General features: G+C 45.4%; 1 protein-coding gene across 1 annotated transcript; it reads left to right on the forward strand.

Moving 5' to 3' along the window:
• The first annotated feature begins 333 nt into the window (after positions 1-333).
• LOC125040779 (mucin-2-like) lies at positions 334-20,451 on the forward strand. Its single transcript, XM_047635510.1, has 17 exons — positions 334-480; positions 1,832-1,909; positions 4,483-6,235; positions 6,296-7,273; positions 7,466-7,663; positions 7,766-8,095; positions 8,456-9,343; positions 9,476-10,135; positions 10,316-10,345; positions 10,496-10,753; positions 10,886-11,755; positions 12,026-12,373; positions 12,476-12,535; positions 12,926-13,243; positions 13,286-13,375; positions 13,436-19,012; positions 20,378-20,451. The coding sequence occupies exons 1-17, from the start codon at positions 334-336 to the stop codon at positions 20,449-20,451; spliced, it is 12,657 nt and encodes a 4,218-aa protein (XP_047491466.1).
• The last annotated feature ends 3,553 nt before the right edge of the window (positions 20,452-24,004 follow it).

Below are 24,004 nucleotides of genomic sequence, written 5' to 3' on the forward strand. Positions count from 1 at the left end.
ACTCGAAGAATCTGCACCTGTCATTAGTAAACCAAACAAAGGTAATTATCATACAGCAACAACTTCAAAGCCACGATTTAATCTATAATTTCTAAACCCCTAAACCTCCGCCACGTCCCACAGACAATCAGGAAATCCTCACAAGCAACGACTATACGAATAATTCTTTAGAGGAAGCGAAGACCTGGCGAGAGAACCACTCGTGTGCATGTAAAAAGAAACACAGTTGTGGTCTGTAACCGCTCCCGGGCCTTATGGGAAGAGACGATTTTTATGCCGCGGGTTCTAACGGGACAAGTCAGTTGACCGAGCAAATGATTATCTCAAATTATGATGTTGGCATTTCCTCTACGATGTCCGTCGGATCGAGGCAACGGTGCACTGTACGGTGTCTCTACAGCTGCGTCTGACGGAGTTTGCGCTCGAATTTCAATCAGTCTCAAGGGAGCCGTGGGAGTCTGTTGGGAGAGACGTGCCCAGGTACCAGTGGGCTGTTTGTTTTACACCCTCCCCTCCTTCCTTCTTCTCCCCTTCCCCTTCCTTCCTCTCCCCTTCCCGTTCCTTCCTTCCTTCCTACCTCCCTTACTTCCCTCCTTCCTTACTCTCCCATTCACCTTCCTTCCTCTCCCCTTCCTCTTCCTGCCTCTCCCCTTCCCCTTCCTCTTTCCCTTCCCTACCCCTTTCCCCTTCCTCTTACTTTTCCCGCTTCATCTCTTTCCATCTCCTCCCATCCTCACCCTTTCTCTTCCTTGCCCCATTTCCATCCCCTTCTCCTCCCCCTTCCTTTTCCTCCCTTTTCCCTTCCCCATGTTTCTCCCCTCCCTCTTACGTCTCCTTCCCCATCTCTTTCCATCTCCTCCCATGCCCCTCCCCTCCCCTTAACTCCCCCTCCCCTGCTATTTCCTACCATTTTCCCTTCCCCTTTCCATCCCACTCCTCCTCTTCTCTCCCCCAAAGGTCCAAAACACAAACTACCCCACCCCTCCCACGTACACTCCCTTCATCCCACACAATTCCCTTCCTTCTCCTCCTCCCTCTCTCTGCCTCCTCCTTTCTTTCCCTCTTCCCCCTCCTCCCCCTTCCCTCCTCCTTCCCCATTCCTCCTCCCCCTCCTCCTCCTTCTTTCCCCATTTCCCCCCTCTTCCCTCTCTCTCCCTTCCCTCTCCTTTCCCCCTCCTCCTCCCCCATTCCCCTACCTCCTCCTTTCCCCCTCCTCCTCCCCTATTCCCCTACCTCCTCCTTCCCCCCATTCCCCTTCCTCCTCCTCCTTTCCCCCTCCTCCTCCCCCATTCCCCTTCCTCCCCCCCCCATTCCCCTTCCTCCTCCTCCTTTCCCCCTCCTCCTCCCCCATTCCCCTTCCTCCTCCCCCCCATTCCCCTTCCTCCTCCTCCTTCCCCTCCTCCTCCCCCCCATTCCCCTTCATCCTCCTCCTTTCCCCCTCCTCCTCCCCCATTCCCCTTCCTCCTTCTTTCCCCCTCCTCCTCCCCTATTCCCCTACCTCCTCCTTCCCCCCATTCCCCTTCCTCCTCCTCCTCCCCCATTCCCCTTCCTCCTCCCCCCCCCCATTCCCCTTCCTCCTCCTCCTTTCCCCCTCCTCCTCCCCTATACACCTACCTCCTCCTTCCCCCCTCCTCCTCCTCCATTCCTCCTCCTCCTCCTTTCCCCCTCCTCCCCCCCATTCCCCTTCCTCCTCCTCCTCCTTTCCCCCTCCTCCTTCCCCATTTCCCTTCCTCCTCCTCCTCCTTTCCCCTTCCTCCTCCCCCATCCCCCTTCCTCCTTTCCCCCTCCTAATCCCAGACATTCACCCCTTATTCCGCCCCAGGGGTTTTAGGTGAATAGCAGGTGTGTTGTCCTAAGTCTTGTTGTGTTACATGTTCAAACTGCCACTGTTGAAGCCGCCATACGTCAGGCACTTTTAACATGTGGCTGACGAAGGAACTGCAAACACATGGCGCTATTTTACAAAAGTATTTATCAATTGTAAATTTTTAATTAGGAAAAACAATTAAAGAAGCGGTACATCTGTATGTTTAAATCATCACTGCGAAATTCATTTTCCTGATTATGATTCATACATTTTTTTTTTTTCTTTGACGAACAGCTGTTTCTTATTAATTACAGTTGAAATATGATGCAAAGCTTAATGACTTTTTTTGTAGCATTTTGTATGTGCGAATCATTACTTTTATTTCTAAAGCTTTTGTAGGATTATTCTCTACAACTCTTATTGATATTATTATTATTAATAGTAGTAGTTTGTCATTATTTTTATTATCACAAGTGTTATCATTAGTATTAGTATTATTATCATTAATTATTATTATTAATTATCATTATTATTGTTATAATAATGACAATTCGTATTTTTATTATTATTGCTATTAATATCATCATTAATATGATCTTTTGATTATTATTATTAATAGTAGTAGTAGTATTACTATTAATATCATCATTAATATGATCTTTTCATTATTATTATTATTATTATTACTACTGTTATTATTATTATCATTATCATCATCATCGCCATCACCATCATCATCACCACCATCGTTATTACTGTTATTATTACCATTATTATGATAATCATTATTATCAATGTTATATTACTTATACCCAAACGAATGACACGACATCCGGTCACTGATTTTTATTGAAAATATATCTTGGACTGATCTGCTGATTGACAGTATAAACATAAACTCCCAAATACGCACACAAGAACACACACACACACACACACACACACATACACACACACACACACACACACACACACACACACACACACACACACACACACACACACACACACACACACACACACACACAGACACACACCCATCCACACACACACCCATGCACACACACATACACATACACCCATACACACACACACCCATCCACACACACCCATCCACACACACACACACACACACACACACACACGCGCGCGCGCGGGCATACACATACACATACACCCATACACACACACACCCATGCACACACACAACCATCCACACACACACACACACACACACACACACACACACACACACACACACACACACACACACACACACACACACACACACACACACACACACACACACTCGCATTTCTCCCCAAATCCCTGTCATTTCGCACAGTGAAGCAATGATAAAATCTTGCCAGAACTGTGTAACCTAAGCGGTAATTGTGTCCACATCGTGTTAAAAGTCTGTTTTTTTGTGGTACTTTTTCCGTTCCTTCGTTCTGGTGCCGGACTTGGCTTTTGTACTCTCTGGAAAGGACACGTTTGTTGTATTCTCTGTTTGACTGTCTCGCTGTATACTGTATGTAGAAACTCACATGCATATTTATGTGTGTGTGTGTGTGTGTGTGTGTGTGTGTGTGTGTGTGTGTGTGTGTGTGTGTGTGTGTGTGTATACATATGTATATATTATGTATTTTTCTTTTTTAATCTATGCATTTAACCATATATATAAATATATGTATATATATAAACACAACATATACATATAGATATTTATATATGTATATAAATATATATATATATATATATATATATATGTGTGTGTGTGTGTGTGTGTGTGTGTGTGTGTGTGTGCATACATATATATATTTACACACACACACACACACACACACACACACACACACACACACACACATGCACTTCACAATTAATAACAACAAATATTATCCCTTTAAAAATATAAAACTACGTGTTTGTACATGTGCTCGTATAGCTGTAAGTGCACACATGTGTTCGTATGTTTGTCTGTGTCGGCAACGTGTTCCTAATGACATGTGTTTGGTTCCTGCTGCCACGGCGATGTCCGGATACGTCGCCCACCGGCTTCGTTCTGCTCCGGCTGCGTTCGGAAGCGACGTTCTTTAATCGCTTGCACGAACCTATTCTTTGCGTTTTTATTTTGTTCTGCGTTCGTTTGTCTCTTCTTATTCTTGCTCTTCGTGTTGTTGTTTTAGGATGTGTATTATGTGTGCGTATAAGTGTGTGCTATATATATATATATATATATATATATATATATATATATATATATATATATATATATTTTTTTTTTTTTTTTTTTTTTTTTTTTTTTTCATACACATACATGTACAACATAAACATATCTATCTATCTATCAATATAAAGACAGATAGATAGATATTATATATATGTAGATAGATAGATAGATATTACATATATATTTATTACATATGTCTATCTATCTATATCTATATCTTTATATATATGCACACACACACACACACACACACACACACACACACACACACACACACACACACACACATACACACACACACACAGAGTGCATATATGTATGTATGTATATACATGTGTGTATGTGTTATGTAATATACACATCTAAATGGACTTCGAAATGCTAATAGACCCTCGGCCTCGCGCCCAACTCAAGCACGTGTTTCTTGTGTTTTTTTCGCCAGATTCGGGGCGGCCTGTGTCTGCCGAGCTGCGTCCGCAACGGCACCGTGCGTCCGGACGGAACCGACTGCAGACACTTCTTCGTTTGCTCGCACCTTCCGAACGGCCGTCTGGCGCTGCTCAGGTGCAAGTGCCCTCCGGAAACGCCCGTGTTCAACACTTATCGCCAGAAGTGCTCGGAGCAGATACGATGCCGCGTCTCCTGCCCTCCGCACACGCACATCTTTTCCACCTGGGTTTCGGCCAACTACACCGGCTTCAACTGCCAAATGGATCCCGACATGCTGATGAAGACGGAGGCTAATATGACCACTGCCCAAGGGGGTGTATCTGTATCGTTATCACATTATCCCGTTACACTGCCTGACACGCTCACAGACCCTTCGGCATTCCACCCGATCTTATTTCCAGACACGCTTTCCACATCATCGGGAGTCCACCCTGCCACCTTGCCCGCCGTGCTCACCAGTCCACATTCCATACAGCCTAGCATAATCCCGCAGTATTCAACGTCCAAGCCTGTTCTAATCCCGGCTTCTCTTACCAAACCCTACGTAATGCTGGCCACAACGGTTACCTCATCGGTCTCTACGCTTTCCGTGGACAAGCCTGACCTGCAGCCTGCCACCCTCACCAAGCCCCTAACACAAGTGCCCTCAACTCTACCGGCCACCCTTACTTCTCTGTCGACGGTCCAGCCAACTGCGTTCCCCACCTCAGCCACGGGGCAGACAAGCGTCTTCCCTGTGGTTAGTCGCCCGCCTGTGGTTATAAACCCTTGTTCGCCCCCTGTGTGTGTGATGGCCAATTCAAGGCTACAGAACCCTCATTCCTGCCGTAAATATTATAAGTGTGTTTTATCCGGAGGTGTTCTGGTGGCGCGCTCTTACATATGTCCTAGGGTTATGCCGATATTCAGTCCAGACCTTCAGATGTGCATCATGGGGATAAAATGCAGGACCCCCTGTGTAAATAGCACTATAGCAACATCAGCAGCAGTCTCTGGTACAGTCATTAACGCAGATATTACGTCATTGTCTGGTAAAGTCACAATGACAGATATAACGGACTTGACTGACACAATAACAGGCGGTACATTGGTGTCAGGCGCAATCACAGGTGAAACATCTTTGCCTAGTGTAGCAACAAGCGTTATGTCACTGCCTGGAACAGTGTCGACTGTCACATCACCATGCGGGTCAACGTTATTTCCTGGTATATTCACACATGTTATAACACTGCCTGGTACAATAACCGGTGTTATATCATTCCCGGGTGCCCACACAAGTGTAACAACACAGCTTGGTAAAGTCACAAGTGTTATATCACTTCCCGGTATACCGACGGGTGTTGCATCATTCCCAGGTGCAGTCACAAGTGTAATGTCTCTTTCTGGTACAATCATAAGCATAATATCATTGCCAAGCACTGCTACTACTTTTACATCATTCCCCGGAGCAGTCATAAGTGCTATTTCATTGCATAATACTGTCACTAGTGTTATATCACTGCCAGGTGTTACATCATTCCCTGGTGCAGCTACAAGTGTTACAATAGTGTATGGTACAGTCACAAGTGTTATAACACTGCCAGGTGTACTAACAGATGTTGCGTCATTCCCTGGTGCAGTCACAAGTGTTACGTCACTGCAAGGTACAGTCGTCAGTGTTATATCACTGCCTGGTACATTCACTGATGTAACAACACTGCCTGGAACACCCACAGGGGTAACATCACTGCCTGGAACAGTCACAGGTGTTACATCACTGCCTGGAACAGTCACAGGTGTAACATCACTGCCTGGAACACCCACAGGTGTAACATCTCTGCCTGGAACAGTCACTGGTGTAACGTCGCTGCCTGGTACAGTTATAAGTTTTATATCATTCCCTGGTGCAGCTACAAGTGTTACAACAGTGTATGGTACAGTCACTAGTGTTATAACACTGCCAGGTGTACCGACAGATGTTGCGTCATTCCCTGGTGCAGTCACAAGTGTTACGTCACTGCAAGGTACAGTCGTCAGTATTATTTCACTGCCTGGTACATTCACTGATGTATCAACACTGCCTAGCACAATCACAGGTGTAACAGATCTTCATAGTACAGTCACAGGTGTTATTTCATTTATTGGTGCAGCTACAAGTGTTACAACAGTGTATGGTACAGTCACAAGTGTTATAACACTGCCAGGTGTACCAACAGATGTTGTGTCATACCCTGGTGCAGTCACAAGTGTTACGTCACTGCAAGGTACAGTCGTCAGTGTTATATCACTGCCTGGTACATTCACTGGTGTAACATCACTGCCTGGTACAGTCACAGGCGGTATCTCATTCCCTGATGCAGCTACAAGTGTTACAACAGTGTATGGTACAGTCACAAGTGTTATAACACTGCCAGGTGTACCAACAGATGTTGCGTCATTCCCTGGTGCAGTCACAAGTGTTACGTCACTGCAAGGTACAGTCGTCAGTGTTATATCATTGCCTGGTACATTCACTGATGTATCAACACTTCTTAGCACAATCACAAGTGTAACAGATCTTCATAGTACAGTTACAGGTGTTATCTTACTCCCTGGTGCAGCTACAAGTGTTACAACAGTGTATGGTACAGTCACAAGTGTTATAACACTACCAGGTGTACCGACAGATGTTGCGTCATTCCCTGGTGTAGTCACAAGTGTTACGACACTGCAAGGTACAGTCGTCAGTATTATATCACTGCCTGGTACATTCACTGATGTAACAACACTGCCTGGAACAGTCACAGGAGTAACATCACTGCCTGGTACAGTCACAGGTGTAACATCACTGCCTGGAACACCCACAGGTGTAACATCACTGCCTGGAACACCCACAAGTGTAACATCGCTGCCTGGAACACCCACAGGTGTAACATCACTGCCTGGTACACCCACAAGTGTAACATCACTGCCTGGAACACCCACAGGTGTAACATCACTGCCTGGAACACCCACAGGTGTAACATCACTGCCTGGAACAGTCACTGGTGTAACGTCTCTGCCTGGTACAGTCACAGGTGTTATCTCATTCCCTGGTGCAGCTACAAGTGTTACAACAGTGTATGGTACAGTCACAAGTGTTATAACACTGCCAGGTGTACCAACAGATGTTGCGTCATTCCCTGGTGCAGTCACAAGTGTTATGTCACTGCAAGGTACAGTCGTCAGTGTTATTTCACTGACCGGTACGTTCACTAGTGCAACATCACTGCCTGGAACACACACAGGTGTAACATCACTGCCTGGAACACCCACAGGTGTAACATCACTGCCTGGAACAACCACAGGTGTAACATCTCTGCCTGGAACAGTCACTGGTGTAACGTCGCTGCCTGGTACAGTCATAGGTTTTATATCATTCCCTGGTGCAACTACAAGTGTTACAACAGTGTATGGTACAGTCACAAGTGTTATAACACTGCCAGGTGTACCAACAGATGTTGCGTCATTCCCTGGTGCAGTCACAAGTGTTACGTCACTGCAAGGTACAGTCGTCAGTGTTATATCACTGCCTGGTACATTCACTGATGTAACAACACTGCCTGGAACAGTCACAGGTGTAACATCACTGCCTGGAACAGTCACAGGTGTTACATCACTGCCTGGAACACCCACAAGTGTAACATCACTGCCTGGTACAGTCACAGGTGTAACATCACTGCCTGGTACAGTCATAGGTGTAACATCACTGCCTGGAACACCCACAGGTGTAACATCACTGCCTGGAACACCCACAAGTGTAACATCGCTGCCTGGAACACCCACAGGTGTAACATCACTGCCTGGAACACCCACAAGTGTAACATCACTGCCTGTAACACCCACAGGTGTAACATCACTGCCTGGAATACCCACAGGTGTAACATCTCTGCCTGGAACACCCACAGGTGTAACATCACTGCCTGGAACACCCACAGGTGTAACATCACTGCCTGGAACACCCACAGGTGTAACATCTCTGCCTGGAACAGTCACTGGTGTAACGTCGCTGCCTGGTACAGTCATAAGTTTTATATCATTCCCTGGTGCAGCTACAAGTGTCACAACAGTGTATGGTACAGTCACAAGTGTTATAACACTGCCAGGTGTACCAACAGATGTTGCGTCATTCCCTGGTGCAGTCACAAGTGTTACGTCACTGCAAGGTACAGTCGTCAGTGTTATATCACTGCCTGGTACATTCACTGATGTATCAACTCTTCTTAGCACAATCACAGGTGTAACAGATCTTCATAGTACAGTCACAGGTGTTATCTCATTCCCTGGTGCAGCTACAAGTGTTACAACAGTGTATGGTACAGTCACAAGTGTTATAACACTGCCCGGTGTACTAACAGATGTTGCATCATTCCCTGGTGCAGTCACAAGTGTTACGTCACTGCAAGGTACAGTCGTCAGTGTTATATCACTGTCTGGTACATTCACTGATGTAACAACACTGCCCGGAACAGTCACTGGTGTTACATCACTACCTGGAACACCCACAAGTGTAACATCACTGCCTGGAACACCCACAGGTGTAATATCTCTGCTTGGAACAGTCACTGGTGTAACGTCGCTGCCTGGTACAGTCATAGGTTTTATATCATTCCCTGGTGCAGCTACAAGTGTTACAACAGTGTATGGTACAGTCACAAGTGTTATAACACTGCCAGGTGTACCAACAGATGTTGCGTCATTCCCTGGTGCAGTCACAAGTGTTACGTCACTGCAAGGTACAGTCGTCAGTGTTATATCACTGCCTGGTACATTCACTGATGTAACAACACTGCCTGGAACAGTCACAGGTGTAACATCACTGCCTGGAACAGTCACAGGAGTAACATCACTGCCTGGTACAGTCACAGGTGTAACATCACTGCCTGGAACACCCACAGGTGTAACATCACTGCCTGGAACACCCACAAGTGTAACATCGCTGCCTGGAACACCCACAGGTGTAACATCACTGCCTGGAACACCCACAGGTGTAACATCACTGCCTGAAACAGTCACTGGTGTAACGTCGCTGCCTGGTACAGTCACAGGTGTAACATCACTGCCTGGAACAGTCACTGGTGTAACGTCGCTGCCTGGTACAGTCACAGGTGTTATCTCATTCCCTGGTGCAGCTACAAGTGTTACAACAGTGTATGGTACAGTCACAAGTGTTATAACACTGCCAGGTGTACCAACAGATGTTGCGTCATTCCCTGGTGCAGTCACAAGTGTTACGTCACTGCAAGGTACAGTCGTCAGTGTTATTTCACTGCCCGGTACGTTCACTAGTGCAACATCACTGCCTGGAACACCCACAGGTGTAACATCACTGCCTGGTACAGTCACAGGTGTAACATCTCTGCCTGGAACAGTCACTGGTGTAACGTCGCTGCCTGGTACAGTCGTAAGTTTTATATCATTCCCTGGTGCAGCTACAAGTGTCACAACAGTGTATGGTACAGTCACAAGTGTTATAACACTGCCAGGTGTACCAACAGATGTTGCGTCATTCCCTGGTGCAGTCACAAGTGTTACGTCACTGCAAGGTACAGTCGTCAGTGTTATATCACTGTCTGGTACATTCACTGATGTAACAACACTGTCTGGAACAGTGACAGGTGTTATATCACTACCTGGAACACCCACAGGTGTAACATCACTGCCTGGTACAGTCACAGGTGTAACATCACTGCCTGGAACACCCACAGGTGTAACATCACTGCCTGGAACACCCACAAGTGTAACATCGCTGCCTGGAACATCCACAGGTGTAACATCACTGCCTGGAACACCCACAAGTGTAACATCACTGCCTGGAACACCCACAGGTGTAACATCTCTGCTTGGAACACCCACAGGTGTAACATCACTGCCTGGAACACCCACAAGTGTAACATCACTGCCTGGAACACCCACAGGTGTAACATCTCTGCTTGGAACACCCACAGGTGTAACATCACTGCCTGGAACAGTCACAGGTGTAACATCACTGCCTGGAACACCCACAGGTGTAACATCACTGCCTGAAACAGTCACTGGTGTAACGTCGCTGCCTGGTACAGTCACAGGTGTAACATCACTGCCTGGAACAGTCACTGGTGTAACGTCGCTGCCTGGTACAGTCACAGGTGTTATCTCATTCCCTGGTGCAGCTACAAGTGTTACAACAGTGTATGGTACAGTCACAAGTGTTATAACACTGCCAGGTGTACCAACAGATGTTGCGTCATTCCCTGGTGCAGTCACAAGTGTTACGTCACTGCAAGGTACAGTCGTCAGTGTTATTTCACTGCCCGGTACGTTCACTAGTGCAACATCACTGCCTGGAACACCCACAGGTGTAACATCACTGCCTGGAACACCCACAGGTGTAACATCACTACCTGGAACACCCACAGGTGTAACATCTCTGCCTGGAACAGTCACTGGTGTAACACCTCTGCCTGGAACAGTCACTGGTGTAACGTTGCTGCCTGGTACAGTCGTAAGTGTTATATCATTCCCTGGTGCAGCTACAAGTGTTACAACAGTGTATGGTACAGTCACAAGTGTTATAACACTGCCAGGTGTACCGACAGATGTTGCGTCATTCCCTGGTGCAGTCACAAGTGTTACGTCAGTGCAAGGTACAGTCGTCAGTGTTATATCACTGCCTGGTACATTCACTGATGTATCAACACTTCTGAGCACAATCACAGGTGTAACAGATCTTCATAGTGCAGTCACAGGTGTTATCTCATTCCCTGGTGCAGCTACAAGTGTTACAACAGTGTATGGTACAGTCACAAGTGTTATAACACTGCCCGGTGTACCAACAGATGTTGCGTCATTCTCTGGTGCAGTCACAAGTGTTACGTCACTGCAAGGTACAGTCGTCAGTGTTATTTCACTGCCCGGTACGTTCACTAGTGCAACATCACTGCCTGGAACACCCACAGGTGTAACATCACTGCCTGGTACAGTCACAGGTGTAACATCTCTGCCTGGAACAGTCACTGGTGTAACGTCGCTGCCTGGTACAGTCGTAAGTTTTATATCATTCCCTGGTGCAGCTACAAGTGTCACAACAGTGTATGGTACAGTCACAAGTGTTATAACACTGCCAGGTGTACCAACAGATGTTGCGTCATTCCCTGGTGCAGTCACAAGTGTTACGTCACTGCAAGGTACAGTCGTCAGTGTTATATCACTGTCTGGTACATTCACTGATGTAACAACACTGCCTGGAACAGTGACAGGTGTTATATCACTACCTGGAACACCCACAGGTGTAACATCACTGCCTGGTACAGTCACAGGTGTAACATCACTGCCTGGAACACCCACAGGTGTAACATCACTGCCTGGAACACCCACAAGTGTAACATCGCTGCCTGGAACATCCACAGGTGTAACATCACTGCCTGGAACACCCACAAGTGTAACATCACTGCCTGGAACACCCACAGGTGTAACATCTCTGCTTGGAACACCCACAGGTGTAACATCACTGCCTGGAACAGTCACAGGTGTAACATCACTGCCTGGAACACCCACAGGTGTAACATCACTGCCTGAAACAGTCACTGGTGTAACGTCGCTGCCTGGTACAGTCACAGGTGTAACATCACTGCCTGGAACAGTCACTGGTGTAACGTCGCTGCCTGGTACAGCCATAAGTTTTATATCATTCCCTGGTGCAGCTACAAGTGTTACAACAGTGTATGGTACAGTCACAAGTGTTATAACACTGCCAGGTGTACCAACAGATGTTGCGTCATTCCCTGGTGCAGTCACAAGTGTTACGTCACTGCAAGGTACAGTCGTCAGTGTTATATCACTGCCTGGTACATTCACTGATGTAACAACACTGCCTGGAACAGTCACAGGAGTAACAACACTGCCTGGTACAGTCACAGGTGTAATATCACTGCCTGGAACACCCACAAGTGTAACATCACTGCCTGGAACACCCACAGGTGTAACATCACTGCCTGGAACACTCACAGGTGTAACATCACTGCCTGGAATAGTCACAGGAGTAACATCACTGCCTGGTACAGTCACAGGTGTAACATCACTGCCTGGAACACCCACAGGTGTAACATCACTGCCTGGAACACCTACAAGTGTAACATCACTGCCTGGAACACCCACAGGTGTAACATCCGTGCCTGGAACACCCACCAGTGTAACATCACTGCCTGGAACACCCACAGGTGTAACATCACTGCCTGGAACACCCACAGGTGTAACATCACTGCCTGGAACACCCACAGATGTAACATCACTGCCTGGAACACCCACAGGTGTAACATCACTGCCTGGAACATCCACAGGTGTAACATCACTGCCTGGAACACCCACAGGTGTAACATCACTACCTGGAACACCCACAGGTGTAACATCACTGCCTGGAACACCCACAGGTGTAACATCACTTCCTGGAACACCCACAGGTGTAACATCACTGCCTGGAACAGTCACTGGTGTAACGTCGCTGCCTGGTACAGTCATAAGTTTTATATCATTCGCTGGTGCAGCTACAAGTGTTACAACAGTGCATGGTACAGTCACAAGTGTTATAACACTGCCAGGTGTACCAACAGATGTTGCGTCATTCCCTGGTGCAGTCACAAGTGTTACGTCACTGCAAGGTACAGTCGTCAGTGTTATTTCACTGCCCGGTACGTTCACTAGTGCATCATCACTGCCTGGAACACCCACAGATGTAACATCACTGCCTGGTACAGTCACAGGTGAAACATCACTGCCTGGTACAGTCACAGGTGTAACATCACTGCCTGGAACACCCACAGGTGTAACATCACTGCCTGGAACAGTCATAGGTGTAACATCTCTGCCTGGAACAGTCACAGGTGTAACATCTCTGCCTGGAACACCCACAGGTGTAACATCACTGCCTGGAACACCCACAGGTGTAACATCACTGCCTGGAACACCCACAGGTGTAACATCTCTGCCTGGAACAGTCACTGGTGTAACGTCGCTGCCTGGTACAGCCATAAGTTTTATATCATTCCCTGGTGCAGCTACAAGTGTTACAACAGTGTATGGTACAGTCACAAGTGTTATAACACTGCCAGGTGTACCAACAGATGTAGCATCATTCCCTGGTGCAGTCACAAGTGTTACGTCACTGCAAGGTACAGTCGTCAGTGTTATATCACTGCCCGGTACATCCACTGATGTATCAACACTTCTTAGCACAATCACAGATGTAACAGATCTTCATAGTACAGTCACAGGTGTTATTTCGTTCCCTAGTGCAGCTACAAGTGTTACAACAGTGTATGGTACAGTTACAAGTGTTATAACACTGCCAGGTGTACCGACAGACGTTGCGTCATTCCCTGGTGCAGTCACAAGTGTTACGTCACTGCAAGGTACAGTCGTCAGTGTTATATCACTGCCCGGTACATTCACTAGTGTAACATCACTGCCTGGTACAGTCACAGGCGGTATCTCATTCCCTGATGCAGCTACAAGTGTTACAACAGTGTATGGTACAGTCACAAGTGTTATAACACTGCCAGGTGTACCAACAGATGTAGCATCATTCCCTGGTGCAGTCACAAGTGTTACGTCACTGCAAGGTACAGTCGTCAGTGTTATATCACTGCCCGGTACATCCACTGATGTATCAACACTTCTTAGCACAATCACAGATGTAACAGATCTTCATAGTACAGTCACAGGTGTTATTTCGTTCCCTAGTGCAGCTACAAGTGTTACAACAGTGTATGGTACAGTTACAAGTGTTATAACACTGCCAGGTGTACCGACAGACGTTGCGTCATTCCCTGGTGCAGTCACAAGTGTTACGTCACTGCAAGGTACAGTCGTCAGTGTTATATCACTGCCCGGTACATTCACTAGTGTAACATCACTGCCTGGTACAGTCACAGGCGGTATCTCATTCCCTGATGCAGCTACAAGTGTTACAACAGTGTATGGTACAGTCACAAGTGTTATAACACTGCCAGGTGTACCAACAGATGTAGCATCATTCCCTGGTGCAGTCACAAGTGTTACGTCACTGCAAGGTACAGTCGTCAGTGTTATATCACTGCCCGGTACATCCACTGATGTATCAACACTTCTTAGCACAATCACAGATGTAACAGATCTTCATAGTACAGTCACAGGTGTTATTTCGTTCCCTAGTGCAGCTACAAGTGTTACAACAGTGTATGGTACAGTTACAAGTGTTATAACACTGCCAGGTGTACCGACAGACGTTGCGTCATTCCCTGGTGCAGTCACAAGTGTTACGTCACTGCAAGGTACAGTCGTCAGTGTTATATCACTGCCCGGTACATTCACTAGTGTAACATCACTGCCTGGTACAGTTACAGGCGTAATTTCATTGCTTGGTACAGTCACAGGCGGTATCTCATTCCCTGATGCAGCTACAAGTGTTACAACAGTGTATGGTACAGTCACAAGTGTTATAACACTGCCAGGTGTACCAACAGATATTGCGTCATTCCCTGGTGCAGTCACAAGTGTTACGTCACTTCAAGGTACCGTCGTCAGTGTTATATCACTGCCCGGTACATCCACTGATGTATCGACACACCTTAGCACAATCACAGGTGTAACAGGTCTTCATAGTACAGTCACAGGTGATTTTTCATTCCCTGGTGCAGCTACAAGTGTTACAACAGTTTATGGTATAGTCACAAGTGTTATAACACTGCCAGGTGTACCAACAGATGTTGCGTCATTTCCTGGTGCAGTCACAAGTGTTACGTCACTGCAAGGTACAGTCGTCAGTGTTATATCACTGCCCGGTACATCCACTGATGTATCAACACACCTTAGCACAATTACAGGTGTAACAGGTCTTCATAGTACAGTCACAGGTGATTTTTCATTCCCTGGTGCAGCTACAAGTGTTACAACAGTGTATGGTATAGTCACAAGTGTTATAACACTGCCAGGTGTACCAACAGATGTTGCGTCATTCCCTGGTGCAGTTACAAGTGTTACGTCACTGCAAGGTACAGTCGTAAGTGTTATATCACGTCCTGGAACGGTCACTGATGTTGCATCATCGCCTACTGCGTTTACAAGTGAAACAACCCTTCATGGTACAGTGACTATCGTTATATCACCTCCTGGTATGCCAACAGGTGTTGTAACATCCCCAGGTGCAGTCACAAATGTAACATCCTTGTATGGTACAACTACTAGTATTATATCACTGCCTAGTGCAATCACTGGAACAGTTGTTACATCTTTGCCGTCATTGCCAGTTACTCCAACAAGTACATTACTCCCTGGTAGTGTCACAACACCAACATCTACTTCGCTTCCTTTTCCTGCCCAGATGGTGCATCCAGCTCCCGCAGCTTTTCCCGTAGATATTCAAGCTGGTACCGACAGCGAAGGACCAGAAGTTGTTACTTCTTCCTCTTTTCCTTCCTTGGCCCCCAACACCACCCAGTCCTCGTTCGACACCTTAATAACATACCAAAATATCTCATCATCAGGAACACTACCATCAATCTGTCAGCCTACCTGCCTCATACCTGATTCCTGGCTAGCAGACCCAACGGACTGCCATTATTTCTATGTTTGTTACTTCATTGACGATTTTTCCATGAAGCCTCAACGCATCAAGTGTCCCGAAGACAAGCCAGTATTCAGCCAAGATGAAGGGAAATGTATGGCGTCAATTCAGTGTGTGGTAACCTGTCCTAGCACTGTTGCTCCGATGCCTCCCCCGACGCCTGATGCCGCCAGCTGCCAGCCTAAGTGCGTCATTCCGAACTCCCTAGTGCCAGACCCAATGGACTGTACCCACTACTATATATGTGTCTTTCTGAGAGGTTTGACACCACATCCTGTTCGTGCTAGATGTCCTTCCACCAAACCTTTCTTCCACAGGACTAAACTCCGGTGTGAATCTGAGGCTAGATGCATTGAAATGTGTTCTGTTCCCTCTACTCTGCCTGAAACTACAGCACCATCAACAGTTGAAGACCTGCATGATCCATGCTTGCCCTCGTGCGTTCGACCAGAATCTGTGGTAAAGGATCCCAAGGACTGCCACCATTACTATACCTGTACTGTCAATGGTAATAACACCATTCTTACAAGAATGGCATGCCCTCCAAGTCGACCTGTATTCGATGCAAGAAGTGAAAGCTGTTTAAAATCTGCAGAATGTCTGGTTACATGCCAGGAGAGTGAAACCCAAACTGGAAATGGCACAGATAATAGTTTAATGTTGATCCCAGAAATGTGTCGTCCAAACTGCACTCAACACAACACCATCTTGCATGACCCCATGGATTGCCACTACTACTATGTTTGTATGATTGTACAGGAACAAGCCTACACCACAAGGATTCATTGTCCACTCTCTCGCCCAGTCTTTAATCTGGAGAGTTACAGTTGTCAAGCAGAATCATCCTGTATCACAACATGCCTGGAAACAAATACAACTTATTTGCCAACGTCTGTAGTGCCCCCCAGTACAACAGAATATCCTTATATCAGCAGCTCTTCATCTATAGTGACATTATCACCCACAGTTGTGCCAACATATCCTCCAACAACTGTTAATTTATGTCGACCAATTTGCTCTTCCCAACATACTCTTGTCCATGACCCTCTTGACTGTAACCACTTTTATATGTGCAACATCACTCGCCTTACTCCATATCCTCACTATACACCGGTTAGAGGAAAATGTCCCCTAGAACGACCAGTCTTTGACCTTGAAAAACACTCTTGTGCTGCGGATATTCCTTGTATTACTACATGTGAAGGGGTTGTAGCTACAACGCCTACAACATTAGCTACTACTGTCAAACCTGCATCAGAAGTTGCACCCACAATCTTCCCAGGTGACGATGGGCCTTGCAATATTTACTGTGAAAAGCCAAATTCTATTGTACGTGATCCAACCAGTTGCTATCACTACTTCCTCTGTATATTCTTTGATGGCACTGTTCCTCGCCCTTTGAGACTCAGATGCCCAAGAGAGAAGCCTGTGTTTGATGCGGAGAGTAAGACCTGTCAAAGTCATGCTCCCTGTCGCACCTTGAATTGTCAGCAAACAGAGAGTGAATCAATATTAATGGGGTCCATCACTCCATCACCTGCCGGATTCACTTATGACATTATGACTATTAGTGAGAAACCGACACCAACAGAATTTGTTGGTACCAAACCAACACAAGGACTTATCACCGAAAATATCACTACCACCCCAACACCAGAAGGCGCCATAAGCACTAGTCCAGTAACAGGACTTATTACTAACAATCCAGATTCCAATGAAATTATCACTACCAGTCTACCATCAAAGGGTTCTAGCACTACCAGCCCACCATCAAAAGGGCCTAGCACTACCAGTCCACCATCAGAAGGGCCTAGCACTACCAGTCCACCATCAGAAGGGCCTAGCACTACCAGTCCACCATCAAAAGGGCCTAGCACTACCAGTCCACCATCAGAAGGGCCTAGCATTACCAGTCCACCATCAAAGGGATCTAGCACTACCAGTCCACCATCAAAAGGGCCTAGCACTACCAGTCCAATGCCAGATAGACCTATCATTACCAGTCTTATGCCAGGATTTACCAGTACCAGTCCAGCACCAGAAGGACCTATTACTACCTATCCATATCCAGAAGGAATGGTCACTACCAGTCCAACATCAGAGGGAAGTACTGGCACAAGTCCATTTTTAAGCACAGCTTTTACTCTGAACACCAGCCCTGCAGTAGAAGTCACTCAACAAACGATATCAAATTCGGATTCTGGAGACACTGTTCAAGATCACTGTAAACCAGAGTGCAAGCATGCAGGTATTCTTATCCCTGATCTGACTGACTGCACTCGTTATTATGCATGTGTTTTTGTAAATGGCTTAGTTCCTCAGCCAGTGGTAGCCAGATGTCCTAAAAAGAAACCTATATTCAGCAACAGTACAAGACGTTGTGTGGAATCAGCCCCGTGCTATGCTCCATGTTCTGCACATGGAGAAACCACCACTAGCAACCCCTCTCCCTCATCATTAGAAACTCCAGCACCTATTCCAGGTGAAACCTCCCTCACCACCCCACAGGATCTAGCAGCGACTGGGTGCTCTCATGCTGGGTTCTTTGCTAAAAGTAATATCTGTGTCGGGGTGTACACACATTGCTACCACAATGGTAACCAGATGATGCGGGCAACTAGACAATGTCCTCCAGGTCTGGTTTTCAATACCGTTTCAACATATCCTTATTGTGTTCCCCCTTCAGACTGCCCTTACGATCCAGTATTGCGAGGGCCGTCTGCTAATGTAAGTAGCTGTACCCACCCTGGAAGTTTCCCACAATGTCAACATTGCTGTTCGGATTATATTCAATGTGAACCTTCCCCTTCTGGCCATGGGTACACACCTACTGTGGCAAAATGCCCAGGAAATCTTGTGTTCAACACAGATCCTACTTATCCAGTTTGTCTGCGGGCAGAAGACTGCCCAACAGGTGGTGGCCAGATGAGTCAGTGCAACCGCCAAGGTAACTACCCTGCCTGCCCTGGCTGCTGCCGCGACTACTTCCACTGCACTTACGACAACCGACTACAGAGAAAGACATGTCCGCATCCACTTGTATTCAACCCACTTTCATCTTATCCATATTGCGTGTTGCCTTGGAACTGTCCTTATGTGCTTCCAAGCCGATCCTGACATGTATATCTGTAATCCGAAGTCAGTGTTTTAGTGATTAAGAGATAATCTATCAAAGCTTATCAACTGTGACCATATGCGAAGAAGTTGTTATAAGGTCTTGTTAGTGAGTGCTCTATCTTGTTATGTAAAGTTCATCATCGACTTTCCTTGGGATGTCATATTAGAATAGAAATGTCAACTCCCATGTTAAGAATGTCAATATTTTTCTCATATAATAAAGCTTAATAAAATCATCATTTTTAAGAGATGGTAATGTCGAGTATATGGCTGCCAATAATACAATACTTAACAGGGGAGTCGAAACATTTCCTCATAATGTTACGTCATCCCACAGTGAAATTCGTGATGAACAATGGGACAGTGATGTGCCAATTTGAGTTACTGTTTATTTATTTATTTATATTTCATTAATATTATTATTCTATGACAAAGTTCCGGGGAGTTCATGTTGGGAAGGCCTCACAGAAAACCGTATTTCTTTTTCTTTTACGGTTACAGTCGCACATTTTATGCTGAAACAGATAAGATGAAATTAAAGCGCAGTGTGTCAAAAATAATCTTTGTGACACATTAACAGAACTATGTAGGAAGATAATTTTCATGCGTGTATTGACAATTAAGGACGCCGTCCATTGCTGACCCTTCAGCTTTAAATGTATATTTTCGTGAAAAAATACAACCTTTGCACTGTATAAAGTTCACATGGGGTGTAATCTCTTTCCGATACAATTATTGCCTTGTGTCCACTAATGTAAATTTATACAGAGCCCTGCAGGTTCATGCTTTTCCAGTGCTATTTACTTGTGTTTAAAGTTTTTATATGGGAAAATGTTGCTATGAAAAATATTATCAATATATAGCTGTTTTATTTCCCTGTACAATTTAAGAAAGCATAAGTAAACAAATGTTGAAGTTAGAACCACTTTTTAGTTCAGTAGTTCTGAATATCAATACGAGAAAAGTACAATATGACAAAAAAAAAAAAAAAAATGGTCGTCGCTAAAAAAGTATCTTTACTCTTTCTGACCTAGCAATATGATACAACGAAGAAAACGGTTGGAAAAAGTGTTGTGACCTCGATCTGGTATTGGTATCTCTAACAGGGACGTTATTTAGGAGAGGGGGGCAGTAAGCTGGTGTCCGTGTGCAGAGCCCAATCACTTCTATGCCGTAATTGTTTGGGCAACAACAGGTATGACCAAGGCTGCCAAAACATTCTCAATGAGACTAAGATCTGGCGATCTGGATGAACGTGGCACATCATAATCTCAGGGTGTTGCCGAACTATGCCTTCACGACACTGCTTGTGTGGATGGGGCTGTTATCCTGGACGAGATAAAATGGCTCAGACTCGGAGAACACCGTGGCACTCACCGACGGTGGAAATACATCTCGTCCAGCATTTCCTCGTAGGCATACCTCGCAAATCTGCCAGGCCCGACATCCACTCAAACTGTCCAGCAATTTCCAAGTGTGTACTATTGCCTGCAGAACAAATGGGGTTCGCATCCCTTGTAGTAGTTATGGATTGTTAAAAAAAATTATGGAAATAACTAAGAAGAAAAGGGAACATGGCAACTAACTATCGGCCACGGCCCCTACTCAAACACAGTTACATGGGGTGTTGCCACTGAGTATCATATAGTTTTCATTAGCTTATGATATCCATGCACTTCGATGCAAGCTTCCTACTTAATATAACATTGATTTATAACTTTGAATGACATTTACTTAATCATCGTCCTCCATGGTGCATCTAGTGTGCCCATTTCTGGCCTTGTCTTTGGTGGATCCAGTTGTTTGGTGTCACTGGATCAACAGAGACACGGTGGGCTTAGAAATACCTAATCTTGATATTTTGTCTCTTGATAGTCCCTCAGAATAAAGTGTAATTATAATGATATAAATGGTCTATGAGGTCTCCATTGTTAATATTGTAATGATACGAGGCCCTAGCCATGTAAACTCCAAAACACTATTTGAACACATTATGAAGCTTCATCTGTTTGAAAACAGCAAGTACCAACATTTCCGAATCAACACCTACTTTCGGTTTCATCTACTCACGAGTAGATATACTTTTTTTTTAGCGAGTGTACATTAACTTTACGAAAGTAAAATAGGAAAACTTAGTTATTCAAGTTATTCAACCAAGTATCCCATAATATAGATTTTGATGTGTAATTGTGTTTTTCTGAAGATGCTGAATTCATTTGCAGCATCCAAATTCCATGATAGATAGCACGGCCATCCTTTAAAACAAGACAGTGTTTTACCTTCCATTGGATCTCAAAGAAGCCTCTAAAAATTAATGTAATCAATGGTGCCTGCGGCGAAAATATTCTGTATCTAAATTTAGTCGTACATGAATGAAATAAGTGTTATTACTTGAAGTAAAAAAAAAAAAAAAAAACATAGGTTGCATAACAAACATGGACCATTACATTTATGTTTATCTCTTACAATTCCATCATGCTTCTTTGTGATATACAACGGCAGCTGTACAATGAAAATATGCTTTGTTTGATGGCTTTTGAATTGATAATTATTAAATGTATATAATACAAGAAAACTATAATCGTTCTACTTTAGCCCCCCCCCCCCCATCCCGCCCCGTCCAGACGAAACCAAATCCAGAACTTAGTGCTAAAAAAGTGATTTTGCTAAACACCATTACTCCCATGGATGACTGAGCTGTTGTGGAGGAAGCCAGAGATAGTAGGAATTACCCAAAAGGCGCTACAAGGAAAGGAACAGAAAGAAGGAGCAGCGTGACTCAGATAACTTATACCAGGATCCCAACAAAGGCTGGAGTTACTGGGTCCACTATATCCATTTCTGGCAATGGTATCTTGTGATGATGAGCGGCGGCGTGTGGAAATCATCCAGGATTCATATTCGGACAATCTTAGAGATATAACTACGGTACACAGTACACAAATCCTATAAATCTCTGTCTCATGGCAATCACATACCACCTTACCCACTTCCAACCAATTATTGTCATCTTTTGAACTGGAACAATAGGCAGATCAGTCACAACTGGAACTACCGTCATCCCAATTGATAGATGCAACTCATTTTCCTTTTGAATTTTATGGTATGCCCTACAACTATAACATGGCAGATGCTTAAGTTGGAGGAAGTGATTCGAACTTGAAACTGGGTGGAAAGTGCCTTGTATCGAACAGCACCATTATGGTCAAACTACCAGGGAGACGTCCTTATCTGGTGATTTCACTCGACCACGGGGTCTCAATTTTGTCTAAACTGGTATTAAACGAGTAGATAGAGCTGAAGGTGTAAGGTGTAAGATCAGAAGGTTCATCATGAAAACTGGATCCGGGGAAGGACATTGTGATAAAAGGTATTCACATGTGTATCCAGGAGGGAATGTAAGGGATGGTAGGGAAAGAGAGGGGTTTTGTGTGAGTGGAGGAAAGGACAGGGTGTATTGGGAAGGAGTAGGGGGAAAAGGGGAAGGGGTTGGCATTCACTTTGAGTGGGGGCAGAGAAATTAGAGGATAGATGAGAGGAACTTCCTCTTGAGTCTTTGGAAGTTTCTAATATCCTCAAGGGTTTCTGGAGGGGATTTGGGTGGGGAAGTTTGGGGAACGGAGAATCTTTTATGAGGAGGTGAAAAGGAGATAGGCATCTGAGGAGTAAAGGATGTACGTATGAGAAGGGATGTTTTAGAAGATGTGGTGGAACGTTTAGATTGTCTAGTGCGATAGGTAAGGCAAGGAGTAGGGAGAGACAGAGAGTGGATAAAGGATTTGACTGGGAGATAGGGGGAGTAGTGGTGGGAAGTTGAGAATAGAGGGTAGTGGCACTGAGGAAGATGTAGAGATTACTTGGGTAGAGGGGATAGGAGTAGAAGGAAGGATGGTACTAGAGTAGGGAGTGATTAAAAAATATTTGGTGTGTTTCCTGTCTGGATTCTCATTGAGTGAGACCAAGTTTATATCTGGAAACTGCTACCTAAGACTCAAACTTGTAGGCAGGGTAGCCCTTATAATTACATTATGGAAACCACAACAATTGGCACAAATGTTATGTCATGTCCAGGAAAGGTAATCTTGGCAATATTGATATGGGCCTTATGCAACTGTGACAAGGCGTGATTGGTTGAGACTGCGGAAGAAAACTTTGCCTACTTATTTTTGGAGGCACTGTTGAACGAGATAGGTATTATCGAAGTAAGGGGCTGTTTGGGGAATAACAAAAAATCGGTCCCACTTGGCTGGGCTAAATAGGGTACTTAAATGAGAATTGTAGTAGGGTAAGGACGGGTGGTGGAGGGAGTGGTGTGGAGTGAGATAGACTATGGGGAGAAGGGCAATAGGGTTGAAGAGTTGTATTAAGGGTGGAGGAAGTAAATGAAGACGATTGTGCGAGTGGGTTGGAAGATATTGGGAATGAGGAAGGGGTATCTTTTGAAGGTTGAGTTATAACCTGGGTAGATGATTCGGGATGGGTCAAGTTGACAACTCGTGTCGAGGAGAGGGGTTTAGTAGGTCAGAGCCGTGATCAAAGGAGTCAGGGATTCAGAGAGGAAGTTGAAAAAAGGGCAAGCCTCATTGCTCTAAAAGGTGCAAAATATTCATTACTGGCCATGGTAAGCCTGAAATACATGGGAAGATAGAAGGTCCACTCTCATGATCCCCATAAGAGGTAACGGATAGACAATTAACCATTAACCCTGAGGCCGTTCATGACTGGCACAAAGTCAGCCGTTCATACTTTCAACACGGCTCTGACGCCTTAGTAATTGGACAGGGGAAGGGGTTGAGGAGATAAGGAAAAGGGAAGTACGAGA

This window comes from Penaeus chinensis, chromosome 3 (genome assembly GCF_019202785.1).
Source record: "Penaeus chinensis breed Huanghai No. 1 chromosome 3, ASM1920278v2, whole genome shotgun sequence".
Taxonomy (NCBI): domain Eukaryota; kingdom Metazoa; phylum Arthropoda; class Malacostraca; order Decapoda; family Penaeidae; genus Penaeus; species Penaeus chinensis.